This window comes from Solenopsis invicta, chromosome 2 (genome assembly GCF_016802725.1).
Source record: "Solenopsis invicta isolate M01_SB chromosome 2, UNIL_Sinv_3.0, whole genome shotgun sequence".
Lineage (NCBI taxonomy): Eukaryota > Metazoa > Arthropoda > Insecta > Hymenoptera > Formicidae > Solenopsis > Solenopsis invicta.
In genome coordinates this window covers 15,961,076-15,984,477 of record NC_052665.1, presented here as the reverse complement: position 1 = coordinate 15,984,477, position 23,402 = coordinate 15,961,076, and the positions used below count along the sequence as shown (strand labels likewise).

At 36.8% G+C, this 23,402-nt stretch overlaps 1 protein-coding gene and 2 long non-coding RNA genes across 4 annotated transcripts in view; 2 read left to right on the top strand and 1 right to left on the bottom strand.

Annotated features, from left to right (window-relative positions):
- The window catches only part of LOC105197490 (vesicular acetylcholine transporter), a 104,373-nt gene that overhangs the window by 7,481 nt on the left and 73,490 nt on the right, over positions 1–23,402 (bottom strand). Inside the window, exons 5-12 of one of the 2 annotated variants that reach the window (XM_026131194.2) lie at positions 12,032–12,204; positions 10,807–10,987; positions 9,882–10,056; positions 7,476–7,705; positions 5,187–5,398; positions 4,655–4,777; positions 4,147–4,354; positions 1,704–1,904 (exon numbers count right to left, since the gene is read on the bottom strand). In XM_026131194.2, coding sequence (XP_025986979.2) covers positions 1,704–1,904; positions 4,147–4,354; positions 4,655–4,777; positions 5,187–5,398; positions 7,476–7,705; positions 9,882–10,056; positions 10,807–10,987; positions 12,032–12,204 — 1,503 coding nt within the window. The remainder of the gene's footprint in view (positions 1–1,703; positions 1,905–4,146; positions 4,355–4,654; positions 4,778–5,186; positions 5,399–7,475; positions 7,706–9,881; positions 10,057–10,806; positions 10,988–12,031; positions 12,205–23,402) is intronic. The other variant, XM_039445838.1, reaches the window with a different exon arrangement.
- Positions 1,835–9,796, top strand: LOC120356931. The gene is made up of 2 exons (XR_005574136.1): positions 1,835–2,126; positions 9,517–9,796. It is a non-coding gene; the product is annotated as an uncharacterized LOC120356931 (long non-coding RNA).
- Positions 10,056–23,402, top strand: part of LOC120356932 — a 66,501-nt gene continuing 53,154 nt past the window's right edge. The window contains exon 1 of the long non-coding RNA XR_005574137.1: positions 10,056–10,120. This is a non-coding gene — a long non-coding RNA (uncharacterized LOC120356932). The remainder of the gene's footprint in view (positions 10,121–23,402) is intronic.

Genomic DNA, 23,402 nt, shown 5'->3' with positions numbered 1-23,402 from the left:
CGATAAGAAGTAGACGTGTGCTTTAATGAAAATGTAATTAATAACGAAATAATGAACTAATCTGAATTTTTTTTATTAAATACTTTAAATATTCTGGATGATTTTAGTTATTTTACATTATGATGCAGAGATTTATTCTGTATAATAAACATTAGTTATTTATTAAAAATAACTAAACAGATGATTATAATAAAACTTTATATAAATCATCTTAAATACTTAAAGTACACAAAAAATTGAAATTTTTCTTAATATTGAAAAAACAACTTGATTTTTAAAGATGAAAGATGAAATAAACTATGAAAACATTTTATTAAATAAAAATATAATCTTATTCACACAACTTTTATATATATACATATAGTTTATTTGAATTGTTAATATTAACACTTTTCCAAATTTTATTTACTGTGCAGGGACTGTATGTCCAATACATCCTTCATGACGCGACAGACTCGATTGCCGCCACTACTGAGCTAAGGAAGATATATCTTCACTTCTTTTGGCGTAAATTAAAGAAATAAGAAATCGGAAGAGAGACTCGAGCCTCGTGGAATGTATTCGTGAAAGGAAATATCCTATTGGTAAGTGGTTATTAAATGAAAACGTTGTAATAACGTGCACGTGCGAATGTATTTTTATTCTATGCTAATCAAGAGATCGCATCCTCGAGACGTAAATCATCTTCTCAGTTACGTAACTTTTCTTAAACAAACTGATCGTATCGCGTTGACCTCGGGCTGTCCGAGTCATTAAGTATCCTTATAAATATGCTTGAGGCATGTCCGGGATCTTGACTTATATTTCGTCGTGATAGACCACTTTAAGTAACAATTTTCATAGCGTGCATTGGCGTAATAATAAGATAATCAAGAGGCAGAACACTCGAAAATAGGTGAGACTAGCGCGACTTGTCTGATGGAAATATTTTACTGTAATTATAATGAATAATTGAATTGATTAGAATAATTGAATAACAGAAGTATTGAATGAAATACTGAATTGCATATAAAAATCCTTTTCAGTTGACCGATTTTTATCTTATTAAAATTTCAAAAAAATTTTATATAAAACGTTGCGACTGTAAAGAATAAATTCAGTAAAGTTCAGAATGAAATGTAAACACAAAGAATTTAATGAAATTTAACAGAAGTTTTTAAAATTTATATATATATATATTATGTATGATTAAATGAAAATAAAAGTGTTCCAAATAAGTCAAAATTATACACAAAAATACACAATTTAATGCAGTTTAAAAAATATAAAAAGTTTTTAAATGTTATAAACTTCAACAGTTGTATTACAATTAACTTTCAAGTATACTGAGAAAAAAATTGTTAATTTGACAAAATTCATTGTTAACTTGATTAAATTATTCAACTTGATATTAAATTTCTTTAATTCAAGTATTTATGTATTTAAGTTAAATATATGAATGCTTGAAAACTGAAGGAATTTAATTTAACTTAAATATTATATAAATTACAATTAAATTGAAGAAACCATCAGGGTTATTACTTGTTCTCTTGCGGAGAAGCTAATAACTTTGTGCCTTTCTATTTCTCAAAAATCGTAGATGCACATTCTTCATTGTAACAAAGAACTCGTGAAAGATATGTTCATCGTTAATTAAAAAACATTAAATTTTACAAAATCGACAACGATGACGATGGACCGATCCTGACTGACCCATGACTGACCTGTGACGTCGAGAGGGCAAAGTGATTAATGATCGCGTAAGCCTCATCCGTGAAGATGTCCGGGATCGGTTCACCGGCTTCCTTCGCCGCGTAACGCAGCCCCATCAGATGATTGTCGATACCTTGGCCGTGTATGTTGTCGTTCATCTCTTTCGTTTGCCTCTGCACCGCCAGGTCGAACAGTTCCTTGATCCTTTCCGCCTGGACAAGTGAGCCGGAAGCAACATTCAATTGAGTCCAACGCGATCAATCGAGTTTTCTTTTGACGAAGATTTATCCCGACACACGTATCGAAGCTTGACAAACAGCTCGGAGAAATCACGAAGGAATCGGTACGCTCTATTGACTTTAACCTGCTGGACTTGGTACTCTGGACATCTCAATGGACTAATCTTTCTACATCTAATTATGCTAATTTGTACCGTGAGTTCCTTTTCATGATATTCCGATTTTATTGAACAGTGAATTCTTTCTCTCTTTCTTTGTGGCTAATATTTTATACGACACTCCGTGAATTAATTGCTTTCGAAACATCAGTGAAAAGCAACATCGAGCGTGAAAACAAACAACTTTCAGTTCGTAAAACATCATATATTAAAATGAATAGAATTCAAAGAAATTGCAAAGTAAAGAAATGAGCAATGCTAGAAGAATAGTTGATATAATTGTCGTAAAATAAGGAAAACAAGCTTGCGATAATCAACCGATCAAATTCATTATGGCCGTTATTGTGACAAATTTGATGAGGATAATCGCGAATTTCGAAGGAATATATCCTTGTAGAAAGTTCAACTCACTACGGACAGGAAATGACGATGAGGGAGGGAAAGAAAGGAGCGGCTGAGACAACAACCCCGCTAAAGGGGAAACAACCGAGCGCGGTAAATGAGAATCAACAACTCGTTGCCGCAGTATTTCCCGAACGAGGGTGAACCGTGTAAGGGAAACAAACGGAATATCCCCGCGGAACTTGCCCGGTTGCCTCTCGAGGATCGTGCAAATACTCGATCGCGAAGGACGAACGGAACCGAGCCGGTCTAATTGATTGCCTTTTTCTCAGGGGGGTTCCCTGTTTTTCTTTTCGTCCGGTCTTCTCCCTGCTTAAATTTGCGGATCTTACACGACAAACGGTTTTTGTAACTGCGGCTTTCTTCTCTCTCACGGAGCTTTTACGCTTCGAGAAAATAAATGTGAAAAGAGACAAAAGTGTTATTCAGATATAATTTGAGGAGCATTATTCAATATACAGTACACTGAGAGAAAAAATTACTAAATTTTAATAAACATCTGTTTGAATACTTGCAACGATATTTATCAAATGTAAATAAATATTTAGTACAAGAATCGCCAATGTAATTTAACTATCATTTTTTTTTATTGAACAAATATCTATGTACCGTAAATAAATATTTCATTACAAGTGATCAAATACATTTTTTTTTCTCAGTGTATATATATATAACGCAAATAAAAATCACATATAAAGAACGTTTACTGGCACAAGAACTTATACATAGCGTATTTACACATCGATGTGCACCTTACAGATATAGATAGCTGAAGCGTAGTGTAGTGTTTACATATACGTAACGTCAATATGAGTCGTAATTGCAAAAATATCACAGATGCAATGTATGTTAACGTAAAATCATAATTGTAAAAATATTACACAAACATACGTAAGTATCTAATTAAATGACAAAATATAACGAGAAACGATACGATTTAATCTAAATGAAGAAAATATGTCATTTTTGATAATAATGTAGGACAAGAGACACGTATCTTTAAACGGAAAGGAAACAGCGTAGATATTATATACCGAAATCTTCTCATAGGTGGTTGCATTTGGCAATGCAAATGCAGGGCAATACGACCAACCGCTCAGAAACTTTTCATAGCACTGCAAAAGACGTATCGTGATAAAGGAAATGTCTTTGATCACGCGACTGTATTTTACTACGAATTCGCTTACGATCGAAGCTGGTTGCGTAGTAAAAGCACGCAGGGGCAAGAATTTTGAAAATAGCGTTTTTAACCGGCGATCCATCAAGTCGTGACAATTTTGCAAGTGCCCAACCATCACATTATCTGTTGTGACTTTCAACATTTAATTTTTTCCGAGATCAGCGTATTCGGCAAGAATATCGTTGAGGTTTCGTTATTTTGGGTAAACGAATACTGTCCTAATTTAAATTATCCACCAATCACCACAACAAATTATAGAGCTTACGCAAAAAATGATTCGAAATAAAATTTATTTGTGTATTTACAAAAAAAACAACGACGCTTAAAGAATTAAGGCACTGAGGCGAGATTAAAGGAAAGTAAAGTAAGTAAAACGCATTCCGCTCGACCTTGTCGCAGTTCTGTCGAGTGTACTCGAGCTGTGTGTATTACACGACACGAGAATCGCATAGGAAAAATGCCAAGTTTCAGTTACACTGTAAATGGTGAACTGAACTCTTTTGGGGCTCCCGTCCAAGGTGTTGTTGCTCGGCTGGTTCATCTGGCCGTGGGGGTCGCCCTGGCACATGGCCTTCGCCCACGCGAGCGCCTCCGGACTGGCTGCTCGGATGCAGTCGACGCGACCCAACGCGAACCTTCGGATGCCCGCGCTCTCGTAAGTGGCCACCAGTCTCCCGTGAAGTCTGCGAACATCGCGAGATCGTAGCGGTAAAACGGCGACGACTTGATCTAACTTGTTAACAACTTTTGGCTGCCGTGGAATTATCTTCGTGTAATAATCAGAGGTGCAAATGAAAGATAGAATTTTACTTTCATATAAAATTCCTTTTTTTTTCAATTTTTTCTTTCAAATTGTACGTAATTGTATTTGGGAGAAACAGAAATTAATAATGCATGCGCTAACTGTACGAAGGAATCAACGGGAGAAAATAGTTGCATGAGTTGAATGAGCATTCTCCCCTTTACTTTCGACGTAACTTTACCTGAAATATGTAAGTTGGAGCGCTAATTGTATGTACGCATCCGGGCTGACTCTGCAGGACTTGATGAACTCCTTCGAGTAATCTTCGAACCATAGAATACAGAGATCCAAGTCTTCGACCAACCTGAAAGACGAAAAGAAATGTAACAGATACAAACTTACGAACGCACCGAACGGTTTTGCTCGAGTGTCTAAAAATGTAGCTAGATACAAATCGTTAGATACGAATATAATTTTGAGCTATTATTAAAATAATTGTGTCTGACATTTAAATTGGTCTCTAGAATGTCGAAACTTGCTCATCCCGAGCTTCCTACGCAATTATTTTGCTTGTTCAACAAAATTATTTTCAAATCTGTACTCAGGGAAATTTTTAGAGTATTCCAGCAAAACTGTTTTTTCCATGCAGGACTTCATGCTTTCAACTTTAGTTTTTTTTTCTTTTTGTAAACAATTTTTATAAGTATTACTTGCAGGTGGAAATGAACGACAAACTTTTTGTACCATTCCTCTTTTCTTCCAAAATTACTTACGCGTCAAAATTCATCATGGCCTCTCGGATGTCGTTCAGACTTTGCTCGGTGAGGCACCACTCCAGCTTTTCGGGTGCCGGCAGGTGCGATGGCACCAAGTTCTCGTCCGGAGGCGACATGGAGTCCACCTTCTCCGTTATTTCTTCGAAAGCCGCGAAGACGGCCGGTGCCTCGCCGGCGGAATGCTCGTACGTCAATCCCCACATTCCGTCCTGCGATATAAATGTTTGAGGAACAATCGTTGATAAAGGAAAGTAGCGGAACACGGAGCAAGAATCTAAGTAAGATATAAATGAAAAATGGACGGGAGAGAATTCTGCTTTATTCATAACGAGAAATGACAATCTTTCTTAAAACGATCATCAATCGGAAAAAACAGCGTTTTTCACACAGGAAGTAGTTTTGGAGTAATGCTTTGATTGTGAGTGAAGTATAAATGGAAACGAATTGAATAGAATTCTCTGTTTCATTCATGTCCAGAAATGACAAGCGTTTTTTGAAATGTCAGAAATGATGAATTAATGGAAATGCAATACGGAGTTCATATAACAAATTCATTGATATTATAATCGCGGAAGATATTAAATCACACAGCTGTATTATCAATGTTAATTATATATTCAGTTCCGAGAAAATTGAAAAAAAATATTACCAAAAATATCTTCTGATAAATATGGATAATATAAAAATACGAGCGGGAGATGTTACATATATTAAATAATTAATATTTATAAGTGATTCATTAATATTTGCTGTTTGTTACGCAAAAGCCAATTATTGTGTAACCCTTTGTCTATTAACATATTATTATTATTATTTATGATACGTTAATAAATTTATGCGAACGCTAAAAGAGAAAACGATCGATCAAACAATCCTGCTGCGTTTACGCAATATAATTAACAAATGAAATTAAGCTAACAGAGATATTTCCGTCATGAATGATTAATTATCTGATCGATCATAAATGAAACGCGGAACTGCTTCTATCATTCGTGGAAATATTCCAACAGGACGCTGGTAAAAATTTGTCTCAAAACTTTTCAGAATTTCTGTATAATCTTCTGTATAACTTCCTCAGCTTTTTTATACTAATTGGAAACCTTTTCAGAAATATTCACATTTATATCTTTTCTCGGAGAATATTTCGTATATATTAATTATGAAATATCTTAATAGTTCCAAGATTTTTTGTTCTATAATTTCTGACGAAATGTTATAAAATCTAAAAAAGTTAAAAGTAATTTTTAGAAATTATGAGAGATGAGAAATCTCAGAATATATCAGAATTTACATGTATGAAAAATTCTAAAAAAAAAAGATAGACTCTCTGACGATGAGTATTTTTCACCATTTCCGAGAAAGATGTACCAATTTGTATAAAAATTGTGAGAAAAATTTTCATCAGAGGAAGGAGTTAGATAACACTCGTATGGCATTCCGCCGGCGCATGAAAGCGCAACGTGTGCCGCAACGTCGCGGGTTCACGAGCGGCGATTTCGCCCGTGAACCCTGACACCAATCAAATCGAAGAGTCATCATGGAAACGGTGAAAGTGATAAGTTCAATTTGGCCGAGCGGCAACATCCGCGGAAAACGTACCGTCGCGGATTGTTGCCTGCCCGATTGGAGGGTTTCTCGGGAAACTTGCGCTAGACGTATCATTTGACGTTGCGCGTTTCTCATGTTCCCAATTTACGCGACAAGGAATTTCGCCTCTAATACCGAACGCGCTCGGATTTCAATGCAGAACGTTAAAAATATTCGAATCCGCTTGCTTCACTTCGGATTTGAATATTGGATGCTGAATCGAGTTTCGAATCGAACTGAGATATATCTCCGTTGAAAATAAGTTTCTGATATTCAAATCATTTCCTTGATTTCAATAAATATTAGCTAGTACAAAATAATTTATTTTTTAACTTGGGAAATATTTTCTTTAATCAAGGAAACGACTATTAAAATAAATATATTTATTGAATTATATTTACTTGATAAAATAAATTTTTTTTTTTTTTTTTTTTTCCATTGTACGTATACACGCTCGTAATTTTGTGCACCTTGAAAAACTTTTATTGCTTCTCGCAGCGATTCGAAAATAGTCAAAGTCATCCTGTTTCGCTTCGGGAGGCGGGAGAGACGATGATCAAAGTTATATAACATAAGTTTAACTAGCTTCATTGTGCCAATAAAACTTACGCCATAGATACCAGATTCGTGCGCATTTACGGGATCTCTCGCGGATCGATTGTAGACACACAGCGGTTTAAGTGTTCGTTAAACATATACCTTGCCGAGGATAGCGTGGAAAGTCTTGTCGAACCAGCGATTCGCGCCCAAGTGCCGGGACCCTCCGCCGTGAAGAGCGTGATGAAGCACGTTCGCGTAATCTCGGTCGCCGATCCATCGGTCCTCCTTCTTCATGGGATTGTTAAATGTGGCCGGCAGCACGTCGTCGTCGATGCAAACGACGCAGAGGCAGCGCTCCAACAGCTCCAGATTGTGACGATTGCGTTCGTCTAAAAGCCGTTTTGCAGTCTCGTTAATTCAGACGGCAATCAGCTTCGGCGATACAGCGATTTTCGCGATTCGCGCGGCACTCGAATTATTACAAAAATGAGGAGCGATAGGAGAAAAACACTGCAACAGTAACGGGAATCTATTGGAAAATAATAGAGAGTTTGATTCCACTTCAGATTTGAATATTGGACGCTAAATAAAATTTCGAATCGAAATACCTAAACGCTCCTCAATAGATGTGTTCGAAGAAACAGAATGTTTCAATCTGTTTAAAAATTATACGGAACATTATTTAAAGTAAAGCTAATATTAAAAATTTCAAAAATTGATTGATCGTGTAATTGTATATAAATAAAACTTCGAATTTTATACGTGATACAGATGCATCGAACGATTAATATATTACGTTACGTTACTTCTTAAAATGTCGACATGTATAAAAATTATATCAGTAATTATCAGGGCAAACCGTTTTATGTGCCTTTGCAAGAAATTCAGCTCTAGTCATTATACAGTTTTTTTTTTATATATAAGTAAGAAGTTGATGAAATTATGCTTGCGAATTAAAAATAACTTTTAATAAACAAAAAAAAACATAACAGAAAATTGGGTAACGCTTGAAAAAGTGATTAAAAAAATGGTTACAAAGTTATTGATTAAAAATTAAATTGTTGTAAGCTGTAGGCAAGCATTGAAATATGAAGATATATGCAACAAACATTGAAATGTCGCGAGTTAGTTTAATTGCACGGTTCGACACAATTAATATTATGCATAAACAGTATGTATATTAATTCAATGACCAATAGTGACCCCAGCAAACTTTAAGTTACAATTATACAATTGTTAGTTATAATTTCCCATTCAACAATGGAATTGTATTATATATATATAACACACTCGTTATATTACAACAGTTATATTGTTGAGAAGGAAATTTATAACGAACTGTAGTGTTTTACTGGGATTTTTCATGGAATCCAAATACATGCTAAAATTTCAATAATTGTGTAACATAAGTCATTTTTTGCTGAGATTTGTATCGATCGTACCACTTTAACTTTTGTAATTTTAAAAACCTTTATTAGATTTTTCCTGCAATTCGAAAATGTGAGCGTCTCCTTTCATTTTATAACAAGGGAAAAACGAGGCTCAAATTGGTGTAACGTAATTAGCTTTGCTTACGAAACTTAAATACGAAACCTGAGCGCATTTGGGAGATAAAATCTATTAGAACCGGATCTTGCTATTTTAATGTAAGTTACAATCTCTCCGTTGTCTTCGCGACGCTCTTGCCTTTAATTAATCAACGCGAACGCGGGTCGCCGTTAGCTCGTTAGTGTCGGCCGTTCATTCGATTTGCAGGCGTAGGTGGGTCGTAGGTTCTCGTTGAGTAAGGTCGGGTTAGGGAGTTAATGGGAATATTGCGAATATTGGCGAAGCGGTGAACGCGAGCGGATAATTATGGCGACGGCACGTGGCAGCGAGGGTTCGTTCGAAGACACGGGCGAAACTATTTTTTTGGGTAACCGGATTGTCGTATTTCTCCTTTTTCTCCCTCTTTCTTTTTTTCAATAAACCGTAATTACAGAGTTTCGTGAATAAATCGTTTAACTGCACCGCAAATAAAATTACGAAGCGGGTTTGTTTTGCACGCGGCACGTACGCCAGATCTCAAAAGGAAATGAACAAAATTAACACTAATGTAATAACGATGTAATTATTTTAGCAATTTTCAAAAGGGCGGCTATTGGAACGCGCTGCGTTACGCTGCATGAAGCCGAACTAATTGAGTTTTTAATCTTTACAGGAAACTGGACGTTACACACACGTTATGGATCAATAAAGTTTTTTTATCGCCTCTGCCAGATTCTCTATAAAGATGATAATAGCGACACAGCTTGAAGAAGCTCGACACGATAAAAGCGATCTCAGGTAATTCTTTGAAAAAAATCTTTGAAAATTAGATGAGCTTTTTCTCTTCAATTAATTTCGATATATTTATCGATCTATATTTATTGATCGTCAAAGTATAGGCAATTTTTTTCTAACTTTGCGTCGGCTTTTTCTTTAAATTTGTAGTATTGAAATCTCAATCGAGCGCTCAAAGTACGTTCTTTTCACGAGATGCTCATACTTATTGTCAATGGATCCTTTAAAACGTGGAATACGCACTTTTTATCAGCTCCTCCCGCGCCTTCGCCCAGGCTGGTCGCTTCGCAGTCGTGAGAATTCCGACCGGTGGAGTCCTGGGATCGGCTTTGGTCTCCATGATTCTCAGCAACTGCTGGACCAATTCGATTTCCGTGATCCGGCCTCGGTCCGATGCTCTCACTGGCACGCTGTAAAACTGCAACAGGACGAGCGAGGATAATAACGGCGTGCGCAAGACGAGTCTTCTCCCGCGTCATTCGGTGAGTTATTTTCATTGAATTGTTAAGATAATTAAACAACAAAATTTCATTGTTGTTAAGATAATTAAACAACAAAATTAATCGCTACGTACAATTAATTTAATCGACGAGTAAGCCTTGTTAAGTACTAAAGAATGGTACACAGAAATCATCGTCGATTATTTTGTACACTGAGAGAAAAATTTGTTTGAATAAAAAAAATATATTTTTTAAAACAATATATTTTGGTGCGTGCATTTGTTTGTTTTACAATGTTTAAATAAAAATATTTATTTTCAAGTAAATAGACATGTTATGTTAAATATATAATGTTGTACTTTTACAAATTTTTATATTAAATAATGAATTTTAAAAATAATGAAATAAGCTAATAATTTTATTAAACTTAATTAAATTTATTTTTTCTTAGATTAAACGATCTGTTTATCTCTAGTATAAAAATAATTTAATAGTAAAGATTTTCTAGAACTGGAAAGTAAGGAACAATTACTCGATTAAAAATTACTTCTTTTATTCACATAAATATTTCAATTAAGCAATTTTTAACTTGACTGCAAGTAAATAAGCTATTAAGGCTCATCGAGTAAATAATTTTTTTGTGCTAAATAAAATTTTCTTTTTTTAAGATATTTTTTCTCTCAGTGTATCAATATTATTGCGATATGATTTATTCCTTGAAATCCCACCTGATTATGGTGCGCGACGATAATGTGGTCGCCGGATGACGCTCTATCCAGAACAATCTGCTCATCGTTGTTTACACCGGGCCGACGATAAATCCGAAACATTTGGTAATGTTGCGCCATGCAGAGCGGTTGCATGGACTTGCCGTCCTTGGATTTCACACGTTCCACCTCCAATCCGGATCTGGTGGAAATCCCAGAACTTTCAATAATTTGCACACGTATTTGTTTGATTACAAACGAGTTAAAGCCTCGAACAGTACGAATTGTATAATATTACATTTAACAGAAGCATATAGAGATGCACAAATTTTGATTTGGAGTCATCGCAACGTTGAAAAAAATCAGCGAATTTCCGCTCGATCGAATTTACCTGTACAAACTTATTTAATCCGTTCGTTTTTTGAATTTGTTTAAAACTCAAAATTTTTTTTGAAAAACGTGAATTTTTTTGCGAATGAAAAACAGGAAGAGGATCAACTTCCCGTTGACTGCATTCTCGCCGTTGAATTCTTTTGTTTCATTTCATGGAAACGCGAGACGAGACGAGCTACGTTAGCCCACGCTCGCCGTTAAGAAAACCGCGGGCGGGCCCTCCCATCGCGACGAATTTGCGTTAGTTTCGAAAGAAAGGAGCACTCTCCTCTCACACACAGCGCCGGCTTATTCTCGTCCGGATGCGGGATTCCGAGGAGCTCCTTTGAGCTCGCGCAGGAACGTCCGCTCATATTCTCTCGCTTGGATCCCTTTCCTCTTTCTGCTCGCTTTCTATGGATCTTACGGCCCGGATTTCCTCGCAGACGTACGCAGACCCTCTCTAAATTGATTTCACCGCGGCTTCTTTTTGTCCCCGAACGAAGACGACGATGACGTCGTTCGTCGTCGGTTCGACGCGTCTCGTCTCGATCACAGACGAATTTGCGCTCCTCGGTTAACATCCAACGATCGCGCTAAAATGCGCGCCGTTTGAAGCGAATAGCGAATTGTGTGTCGTAAACGCGCGACACTGGTACAGAAATGACCGTATAAGCCGAGGTATAAAGCGAAACTTCCACAGTACATCCGAGTTTAATGGGATTGAAGCGAGCATCCGATGTGTCCTCCGCTACATTGAGCCACAATGAGCAAAGCGAAACCTTGCAACTTACGATTGGACCATTCACATCCCGGATTACGGTAGAATGAACGGGCAAGATATTGCGGAAAATTGCGAAGCGCTATACCTCACCTGTCCAGCAATTCCTGATAATTAAGTAGCTCGGTGAGAAATCGCGCGAGGAACACCGCGGCCTCCTGCTGGTTCGCAAATCTCTTCGGTTTCGCGGCCAAGCCCGGGTTGCTGTTAATTGGCAGGGCCAGCGGGACGGACATGTACATGTCATTTAGCCACCATTCAGTCGCCTGCAAATGACGGAATTAACGTACACGGTTAAATAAATGGATAATTTAATAAGCATATACGTCCGTGTGTACAATTAGACGTACGAGTCGTTATTAATTATTAATCGCTGGTCAAGCGCGTGATTACTGTTAATTGCAAATTATAATTAAATGCAAAGTGATTGGGCAATTAAAAATTATGCGGCAGTCGCGGTCCAATGACGGAGAACGGTCGTTACGTCACAATGCGCGATAAAGCGTCATCAGCGTGAGACTGCACAATAACAGTCACGCTAATTACTCGAGATGACCGTCGCGGAGCCTTGCGTGAAAGTATATCCGGAAGTTGCAACCGGCCGTCGCGCGAAAAAATAAAATATATTAGCGAAAAGAGATTCTCGAGGGAAGTTGCAACCGAGAGCACGCGCCTGCTGAGTCGGCCGAGCAAACGATTATTTCGCGTAACAGTGATTCGCGAGAAGACGCTAATGCGTGGCCGGGGGTGCTTCAAACTTTCCGGAAATAAATCTCGCGATTCGTTAGAGTCGATAAGCAATTGATGATAATAATAATAATCCGCGTGTCTCGGAGGCAGGAAAGTTCCGCGACGGAACTCGCGTTTCGGATCTCGAAACGCGAAAAGACATGAGGCTCAGAGGGTATCGCTGCTAAATGTCAGTAGCTTAATAGTTCGAAGTTTTCCATCATCGTTGAAAATTGGCTATTAAAGATAAAATACATTTGCTGCGCGAGATATCATTTTATTAGCTAAAATTACAAATGTATTTAACGCAAATAAGAAAGCGACAGCTATTCCTCGATATTTTACGCGCATAAAACCGCGCGTCCGAATCGAGATTGTTTATGGGACACTGCGCAGTTTCAGCAGCGAATATTTTTCGCCGTGGTTGCTACATTTTAATATATAATAAATTGATCTTCGACAACCAACGACACATCTCAGCTGCGACGACTATATTTTAAGGCACGTTGGCTACTCTTTTCTCTGCGTGAACGCACTCACAATTTCAGACGTTTCTCCCGTCGTAAATTACATTCGTCGTCCGGCACGAGATTTAATTTTACTGTCATTCTGCTCGTCACTTTCTTGCCTTTTTAATCGCGCATAATTTCGTTGCGTAATTCAACGTCGCTCCAGCGTCGCGACGTCATTTTTCGCGCTCGGCAATCGGGGGCTCAGCCCCGGCGCCGTCATTAAATGCGGATTAAACAATCGAGTTTCGTCGCCAACCTTCGTTTCCACGCGCGCGTCGCGCGATAAAGTTGCTCGCGCTGAAACGGGGAATGACAGGATTGCCATTAAAATTCATAATTTTAAAATCTTTTTAAATTGACGTAACATCTCAACGTGCGAGGCAATTTTTATTCCGCAATAGAGAATAATTTAACTAATTCATATGCCGAAGCAAAAATCTTCGATCACGTTAAAATTTTGTAGAATTACCTTAAATAGAAAAGGATTTAGGCTCTCGAAGCGCTTTAAATAGATTTTTCAAACTTCTTTTTTTATTTATTCTCTCTCTTGAATGCGACTGGAAAGAATACTTGAATAATTTATTGGAACTCCCATAACATTTTTAAAAATGCAAAAAATTCCTTCGTTTAATTTAATCATCAATCACATATTTATTGCCAATAGTCACGTATTTCCGTGACACTTATATTACTTGTTCGCATAATTATCGCGCAACGATTTAATCGTTCGTGCGCATTACAACTGAATTTCGCCATTTGTGTCTCGTTTCATGATACTTGAGATATCCTCTATTTATTTTACAGCCTGCTTGTCACAGGCATCAACATCGCGAACTTTCTCGCAAACATAACGAGACAGTCGAGAAGACGTAACGAATATGTTTTGTCGCGTCAGAGAAAATATTTTCCCTTGTACATGTTTCTCGCTACGAAACCCGCAATAAAACCCATCTTCCGTTTATTCGCGAGAAAACGCACGTACTCGCGGAAAGAACGATTTTGTCGAAGACCTAAAAATTCAGCTAGGTCTGAGAATAGTTTTGCTGGAGCCTCAAACTGGTTGCTGAAATGTCAATTGCTCATCATTATTTTGACGCTCGAACAAAATTATTTTGAGATTTGTAGATGTGATTAAATTCTTGATACTTTGAAACTTGATCTTTCCATCTCCGAACTTTTCGCAGACTCCTGCGTCGATGTTTCACCGTCATAAATCGTATTTAACGTCACGATACAGTTTCACGATATTTCAGAGAGCTATCCTTTAATCCGCGGATTCAATTTGCGACCGACTTGATTTCCGAACGACAAGTTCTGAAAATGTTTCCCCTTCCTTTTTTTTTCAATTGCTGAGATATTTAATATCCGGTGCTGAAACACTTGCGACAGGAGACGATTTTCGGTGACTTTCGTCGATGGAAAATCGGCTCCAAATTGATGATTCGACAGCAGAATGCGTTCGCTCTGTGATCGAATCGACTTTAATCTCATCTCGAATAATCCGCGCGCGCGGTCGTAATTGTATCATCCCCCCGAGAACACGAAGGGGATGGTGGGGGGAGGGGGCTCTTTCTCCTCACGCGATTGTAGGTCAGTGTGACGAGCCGCGTGTCGCAGCTCGCGTGCATGCATGTTTCACGAGATCCGTCTCCACGTCAATACAACGTATCGCGCGGCTCCGCTTTCGAATCGCCTATAGATAGAACTTACGAGCTCGAGCTCGTCGCGTATTCGCGGAATAAAGGGCTATATTTGACCGGGGAATGACACCGTTTCGACATCGCAACGGGGATGTCGGTGGAGCACTTGTGTTCTTTTTTTAGATCGCTGGATATATAGTTTCGGCGATACGACGAACAAAGGATCGCGCGCGGGCGCGAAACCTCGATCGTCGGGTTTATTTCTTTTTTTTTTCCGCTTCCAGACCGGATGCAAATTTTCCCAGCTGAATGTAGAAACGATATTTTTCATTCTAAAATTTTACGACGGGTCCAATCGAATCTTCTGTCCGCGAGAGACCCGAAATCGACGAGAGTCGCGCGATTAAAATTGCAGTGAGATTGCAGTGAGGATCGTGGCTTTGAATGATTCAGAGATCGCTTAAATGAACATGTGTCGTTTAAATGAACGTAGCACACATGCATTTTGAATTGCTGAGTAGAAAAGATATATATATATTTTTTTTTTTTTTATTTTAATGTCTTGCAAACTTCCATTTTTTATTTATTAGAGAATTGCATTTCGCGAGGGGGGAATTATGATTCGTAATTGACATTTATTGATGACATTTAAGTATGACAAGCATTGGGGAGAAGCCAAGTGGCATCGTTTGTTTGAACTTTAACTCGAAATTTAATATTGGTTTAATTAAAAAATAATTGGTTTAATTCAAATCTGATTTGAAGATACGGTGTGAATTAAAAATTACAATTGATGATAACCTTTCGTTATATTTGTGAGAAAAATTTTCTCTTATATTATGGAATGTGTTTTTCTCGAAAAAGATTTTATTTAATATAGATAATTGATAGAACAAATAAGACTGTTTTTTTTGTAAATATATAATATTCATTACTCAAATTATAAAACATTTCATTTATTCTGGTTCAGTCCGTCTAGTGCTGATCGTTAAACGTTGTTCTTTAGATCAGATACGCGCCTTTGTTAGGAATCCGAATTCACAAACTTTAATTTATTAATCAGAACTCTAACTGAAAGTTTAATTGAAATCTGATTCGAGAGCGCGCACATTTTAAATTAAAAAATTACAATCTTTTGTTATCTTTAGGAGAAAAAATTTTTCTTATTGCAGAACGTGTTTCTCTCGAAAGAGATTTTATTTAATATAAATAATAAATGTAGAAGATACAGAACAAAACTATTTTCTGTATATATGTTTATTATTTTAATTTGTGGTTAAATCAGGATTAAAATTACCCCAGTGCATTTAATCGATTGCCGTATTCACAGTTTTCGTTTTTTAGTAAAAAAAGTAAATAAAAATCACTTAACACGTTTTAAATATTGTAGAATATAGAACTATGTGGTTTTATAGAGATTTTAATTGTAACATATTAAAAATATCGTGAAAGGAAACATTTTTGAAAAATAAGTTTTAATCAAAGAATCATAACTTTTTTTTGACCGATTCGGGACCGGTGTACTGTACACAGTAACTCGAGTAAGAATTAATATTTTTTTTATGAATGAAGTACCATTTTAATCGGGATTTTAAACTTTACATTTTGAGGTACGTTGTCATCTATTTTCATCGTACTCGTAATGTTCCATTTTTTCGAGTCGCGTTCGCTTACAAGTCATTTAAATAATTTAACAGAATTCGAAAAAATTTTCTGTTTTTAATGATTATGTTCTATTCAAAATGAGAAATCTTCTAAACCTATTATTTTTTTTTGTTTTAAGTTATAATTAATTAAAAATATTATTAAAAAACATTCTTCAAAACTATAAATCTGTAATTGGACTTTGATTATCCAATCCTTTACGTCTAACAGTTAGATATAGCTTTCTTTCTTATATTGAAAAAGATAAAATTAATAACAAAAATTAATAACAAGACAAAAAAGATGTGTTGTCTCTACACTGTTAAAATTGTTATGAAATTCAGTGTAACTTAAGTTACACACATATGTTACATTTAATGTATCTACAATTGAAAAGCATGTGCATGAACTTTAGTGCACTTTCGATAACATTAAGTTTACATTAAATGTACATCAAATGTTTTTAATGTACCTGCTTGAAATTCACTGCCGATTTTTAACACTGTACTACAGGAAAAGGATTGCGAACATAAGATCTAGATTTGAATGTAAAGAGTGTAACGTCTGACTCTGTACAACTGATTGTTTTTAGATTTATCAAAAACAAACTTTTAATGCATTATTATTTACTAAAATTATGATTTCGAATAAAAAATTAAAAAAAAAGATCAGTCCTGAAAGAGATAATTAAAAATTGTTTTGATAAAAATTGGAAGAGATACACAGCATCTTTTTTGAGAGTCAAATTGACTCCGTGTGACCATGAAAGTTTAAATAAAATCTCTTTTGTTTATTCCGATTCACTCTGTCTACTCCTGATCGTCGAATGTTCTTTGGATTGGATGTACGTTGTAAATCCGGATTACTCGAAAAAGACAAAACGAAATGCAGATCGTGCGCAACGCGTTTGCGGGAGACACAGATCGGTTCATCGCGCCGAGGGATCGAACGGGAGCTCGTCGCACTCGGCACGCGGACAAGACTTATTCAACTGGCTGTCGCCGGTCTCTTTGACTGCCGACAACGATGCTGAACGGCTCCTTCGGGCACGAACGAATATGTTTCGACAACGCGTTGCGCCACGGATGCGGATGCGCACGTGCAACGCGCTGCGCAACACGTATACATGCACGCGAGGAGCGACGCGAACTGTCAAACCCAGTTTTTGTTATTAAGTATTAAATTGTGCAGGAATATATAATAATTCCGGTCTCGGGATTGAACGGCTACCGTCAACTCTCCTGCGCTTGATTTAACGAGCGTCCAAATCGCGCGCAAATAATACGCATTAGTTGACTCGTATGTAACAACCGCGCGCTGCTTAACTTAATTATCTCGTTGCACCTGCAGCTGCGTGTTTCAAAAAGACACACTCGTCGCGGCTCGCGGCTTTATTAACGTCTTGCGTCACGCACGCACGCACGCGTAATTGGTGCTCCTGCGAGGACACGCACGGGGTGGCAAGTATCCCATTGACGTGATGAAGTCGCTGCGTTCGGACGATAGCAATCGTTCTCACACGTCTCGGAGATCTGTGAAAGTAGAGTCGTCGGCGGTGTCTGTCCGTCCGTCCGTCCGCAATCCCTTGCAATCACGCGAACAATTACCAGATGCTTAAGTAATTGCGGTTGTTACTTTGTGAGCACTCTAACGCTCACGTTTTCTAATTAAAGATCCCAAGTACGAGACTAGATTGATATGTTCTGCATAATGGAGCGCGTGAATTTAATACACGGCGTTTAGTAACGTAGGAGCTGAAAGACGCTCGCGATGTTACCCCATCGAGGGGGAAAAAAAGGATGTTTAATATCGAGTAAATAATTTTATGTAGATTTTAAATGCGAATATAAACGTGATCGATTAGAGGAGAAAGAGGACGGATGGTGCTTGAGGAGAAACAGAAAAGGGAAACAGAGCTGAAAGAGAACTTTATTCTTCGATTAGTCTCACGACTCCTGCACATGTCGGTGGAGAAAGACTTCCAGGATCAGTCAGCGACACGACGCGGTTTCAACTAACGGCGGCCGCGAGATGGATGCTTGCGAAATTGCATTCGGCGTTCCGCGATGCGCGCCGTTCTCCGCGGATTAATGAGACACCGGCGCACGTGACCGGTGCATTAGAGCATCCTCGTAGAATATGGATTACCCGTCGAAACGTCGTTCGCTGATCGTCGCATCTCTTTATACATCTCCGAGCCGCGAAGTGTTTCATTATGACTCTCGCGGCGAGAGCTTCGAATGAGAAACGAACGACCTTACGTCTTAGCAGTTACTTTAATAAGCGTTGCGACGTAAAGGAATCATCATGACGCAGTTTAGAAAAAAATTTTTAATTGAACAAAAAAAAACTAATTGTCGGCTATACTATAATATAAAATAATTTGGCTAAATTTTACTGAAATTTTATTAAAATTATAGTCAAATTTTCTTTTAATTCTTTTATTCTTTATAATATAAAATAGTTTACGAGAAATTGTCACACAGAGGCAATAATTTAGTTTCTTGGCACTGTACAAATTTTTTTAATGACTAACTTGTGATGAACAGCAACCGTATATATCTTGCTTTTTTTCTTTTTGTCTAATATTTGAGATACACGGAAAGAACTTTTTCGTATAATTTATTTTTCGAAATTATGGTAGTCGTTAGGATAATACTTAAAAAATTTTACTATAACTTTAACAAAGTGTAATAAAATTTTAGTAAAACTTTCAATTAATAAGCTGTTTTATATTATAAAATATTTTAATTAAATTTTATTGAAATTTTATCAAATTTTATTAAAATTATAGTAAATTTGTCTTTTAATTCTTTTATTCTTTGTAATATAAAATAGTCTACGAGAAATTGTCTCACAGAGGCAGTAATTTAGTTTCTCGGCACTTTATGAATTTTTGTAATGACTAACTCGCGATGTGAGTAGAGACCATATATGTATATCTCTTTTTTTTGTCTAATATTTGAGATACACAGAAAGAACTTTTTCGTATAACTTATTTTTCAAAATTATGGTAGTCATAGGATAACAGTTAAAAAATTTTACTATAATTTAAAATTTAATAAAATTTTAGTAAAGATTTTAACTAAGCTGTTCTATATTATAAAATAATTTAGTTAAATTTTATTGAAATTTTACTAAATTTTATTAATATTATAGTAAAATTCTTTTAAATCTTTTTTATAATATAAAATAATTTCCGTCCCACAGACGCAGTAATTTAGTTTGTTGGTAATTTGCGAATTTTTTTAACACTAACTCGTGAGCAGCAAAACGTTTATATATCTCGCTTTTTCTTTTCATTTTTGTTTAATATTTGATACATGGAGAAAATGTTCCTTTAGAATTTATTCTTAAAATCATAATAATTATGAAAAAATATAATATTTGAAGAATTTTACTTATAAAACTTTAGTAAAATTTTAGTGAAATTTGACCAAAATATTTTATATTATAAAGAAAATTATAAGAATTTTATCTATAATTGTAATTGAGTTTAATACAGTTTCAGTAATGTCTAATCAAACTATATTGAAATTTTACTAAGTTTAATTAATATTGGATAATTAATATTGGAACCAAGACCGATTTGTATATATATAATCGAGGAAGGCCGATATACGGTATTAACAATATAGTAATACAATATTAATTAAACTATATTATATTATAATTTAATTAAATTTTCATTATACTTCATTAAAATTATAGTAAAAATTCTTCGGATGCTTGTTATCCTATTACCATGATTTTGAGGGTAAATTCTAACAATGAGAGAAAATTTTCTCGGTGCATGAATATCTTCTTTTCGAAGAAGAGTGTGATTGGACGCTGTTAAAATTTTTTTCTCCTTCTTCAATCGGCTTGGTCGATAGTTTGAATAATTCCGACGAATAGGTGACGAAATGCCGCGAGGTCTAAAAATTCCGCAGCTACAAGCGGAAGGAAAATTAACCGCAGAGCCGTACACGTACGGCGAAACGAAGCATTCATCATCGCGATGATCTCTCGCCCGATGCACACACATCTCGCGCGGCGCATCTAGCGAAATAAAATCCTCGGGGATTGCGCAGGACACCTACACGTCGGATACCGCGTGTCTGCGCTCATCGCGCGTAATGGCGCGATATGCGAGAGCTTAACGAGCGCGGGCAGAATTACGAGAGGAGATCTAACGCTCGTCTCGTGCCCGATGAGGAAACAGCTGGCGCAATAACGTCCCGATGCATCATTTGATGGGTGATATCGTGCTGCTCGCTTGTTGTTTACCGCGCCTACGCGCGAGATCGCGGCGGATCGCTCGCCGGAAGACGGTCTTCGCGGTGAGCCCGCCTAATTTCGCGCAGCGAAGATTTCTTTGGGAAAGTTTACTGCGCGGTAGTGCGCACTTTGCAGCGAAAAGATAAAGAGATTCCCGCAAATTGGTAACGATATCTTACAGTTAGTTTTAATCGTCTGTGACGTTGAAAACGCGAAGAAAACGCAATTTACTTTTTGATTGTAGCTAATCTTTTCGTCTTCCTCTCGAGTCTTCCTCTCGGTCCAACGTAAGAAAACGTGTACAAACAGCGAAAAGTAGCAAGAAGTTACATCAATCCTTGATTAAGATTAAAGACAAACGATGAAAAGTTTCACGGAGCAAATCCTGATGACCCTTTTTACTTCGCTTATCTTCAGCAAGATGTTAAACACACTCTTACGTGCCCAAACAAACAGTATTAATATTATTAACTGTCGCGGAGGGTGCACGACGCATAATCGAATAATTCGTCGAGAATTCGGTTTCATCCCGGGGACGAGGGATGACGATTTGTCTCGCTATAGCGGGAATGACGGATGATGGTGACGGAGCTAATTTCGCGGTCGTCCCGGTTACCGCGGACTTTCGTCCTTTGTCATAGTCGTTACGCGATTCTCAGGGGTTGCCCTTCGTACTCCTATCATTTTATCAACCTGATACAGCCCAGTCTCATTGACAGTCAAAAAAATATTTTGCTGATGTAGGTAAACTTTTAGGTGTCAATAAAAATGTATCGTCATTTTTTGTATCTGTTAAAAGAATTGTTTATCACAGAATTTATAGCACTGTAATATTTAACGATACTTTTTGGAACATTTAGGTAATTTTCTTATTGCCAGTTATATCTCGCACAGCACGTCATATTGCAACAATATTGCGACAATGTTACAATATCGCTGTAATATTACAGCAGTATTGCAGCAATATTGTTGTTATATTGCAATATTACGTGCTGTACAGATACAATCAAATCTTTTAAAAAGTATGATGTGCTTTAGATGCCAATTCAGATATAAATTCTGTCTCTATTATTTACATTGATTAAGTATCAAACATGTGCGATAGCACAATATTTGATAATCATTTATCTACCTTAGTTATTTTTTTGCAAAAAATTGTAGTTGTACTGCAAGATTATTTTTTGCGTGGATACGCGTTTGTCGACACGCATGTGAGCGAAACTTGGGATCAGTGTGTGGTGCACTTAAAATTATTTAGACAAAGATAAAATAAATTGTATGTAAAATTATCGTAGATAAAAATAATTGAATTTTTAATTTGTAAATAAAAAAATAAAATTATATATAATTTTATAATTTTGAAATAATATTGCTGTTGATGAAAAAACAATATATTCATATTTTTATTTATAAATCTTTATTTCTTAAAAACAAGTTTTTTAAATAATTCAATTTAATAAAAGATATTTCTCTTTTCATTTGGCTCAATAGGCAAATAAAAATCAAAGTTGGAAAACATAAAAGGGATATACAATATGTCATATTATGACTGACAAAAATTTATTGAAAAGATTCTCAAACTACTTATAGTTTTGAAACAATTTTCAGATTGCATTATCATTTTCTAAATGCATGCAATCTGTTATAATCGCTTCAAAAATTTTTTGTTAGGATAAATGGTAACTTGAAGCTAAGGACGATACACATTGTCACATTAACTTATTTAATAATAAATTTAATAATAATGTAATTAATTTGAAAAAGATAACGTTATCATAATTTGATAATTTGAAAGAGATAATACTTCTTTAATCTAAGATAAAGATGGAGCTAATATACATTCTGTATAGATAAAGCTAAGTCGCGTTCTCCTAGATCTTTCTCCTAGATAATTTTCTATATATATGTATATAGATAACAGCCAACATTGCTTAGGATCATTCGTTGGTGCCTGTGTGCACGTTCTCGTGCAATCATGTCGCGGCGCAATGTAACGGTATAATGATGTGTAATAACGCTATCAGGTAATAGCCCCCGTAATGATTATGGCTACGATCTCTCCTTTTGTTGCGCTATCGCGTAATCAAAAGGTGTTCCCGGTTTCTCGCGGAGGCATGCGAGATTATAGGAATTAAACTGTTCGCTGATTACGAAATACGGTTCGGGAATCACTGAAAGCTTACTACGACTAGCGTCGCGAATTTATCGAACAATCTCTGAAGCGTGACGCGCATTCCGATCCACGGTAATTTGTAATTAGCATCTTTTGGGAGATCTAAGAAGTTCGGAGAACATTAAAGTAGAGAGAACAGGGACGCCAAGTCCCAAGGCCCGCATTCGTCTTCCAGATGAACGCAGTGGTCGCAGTTACACACCACGTGATCGCCGGAGACATCAACCCGGCTAGGTTGAAGTTCGGCAGCTCGGGGAGGGTGTCGGGTTACGGAGATTTCAACAGGAGCCGGTACGAGCCGGGGTGAGCGAGCGAGCGAGCGAGCTGAGCGAGAGCTGTCACTGCCATCAGGCTCGCGAATTGTCTCGTCGGTTCCTCGCCCTTTCCCGCGTTGCTCTCTCTCTCTCTCTCTCTTTTCGATCTCTTCATCCGATCTTCCTCTCGCTTCCTCGCGTCTGCAGCCTCTCCACCGCTTCGTCCTCCTACGCCGGGTCGGCGCAAACGCG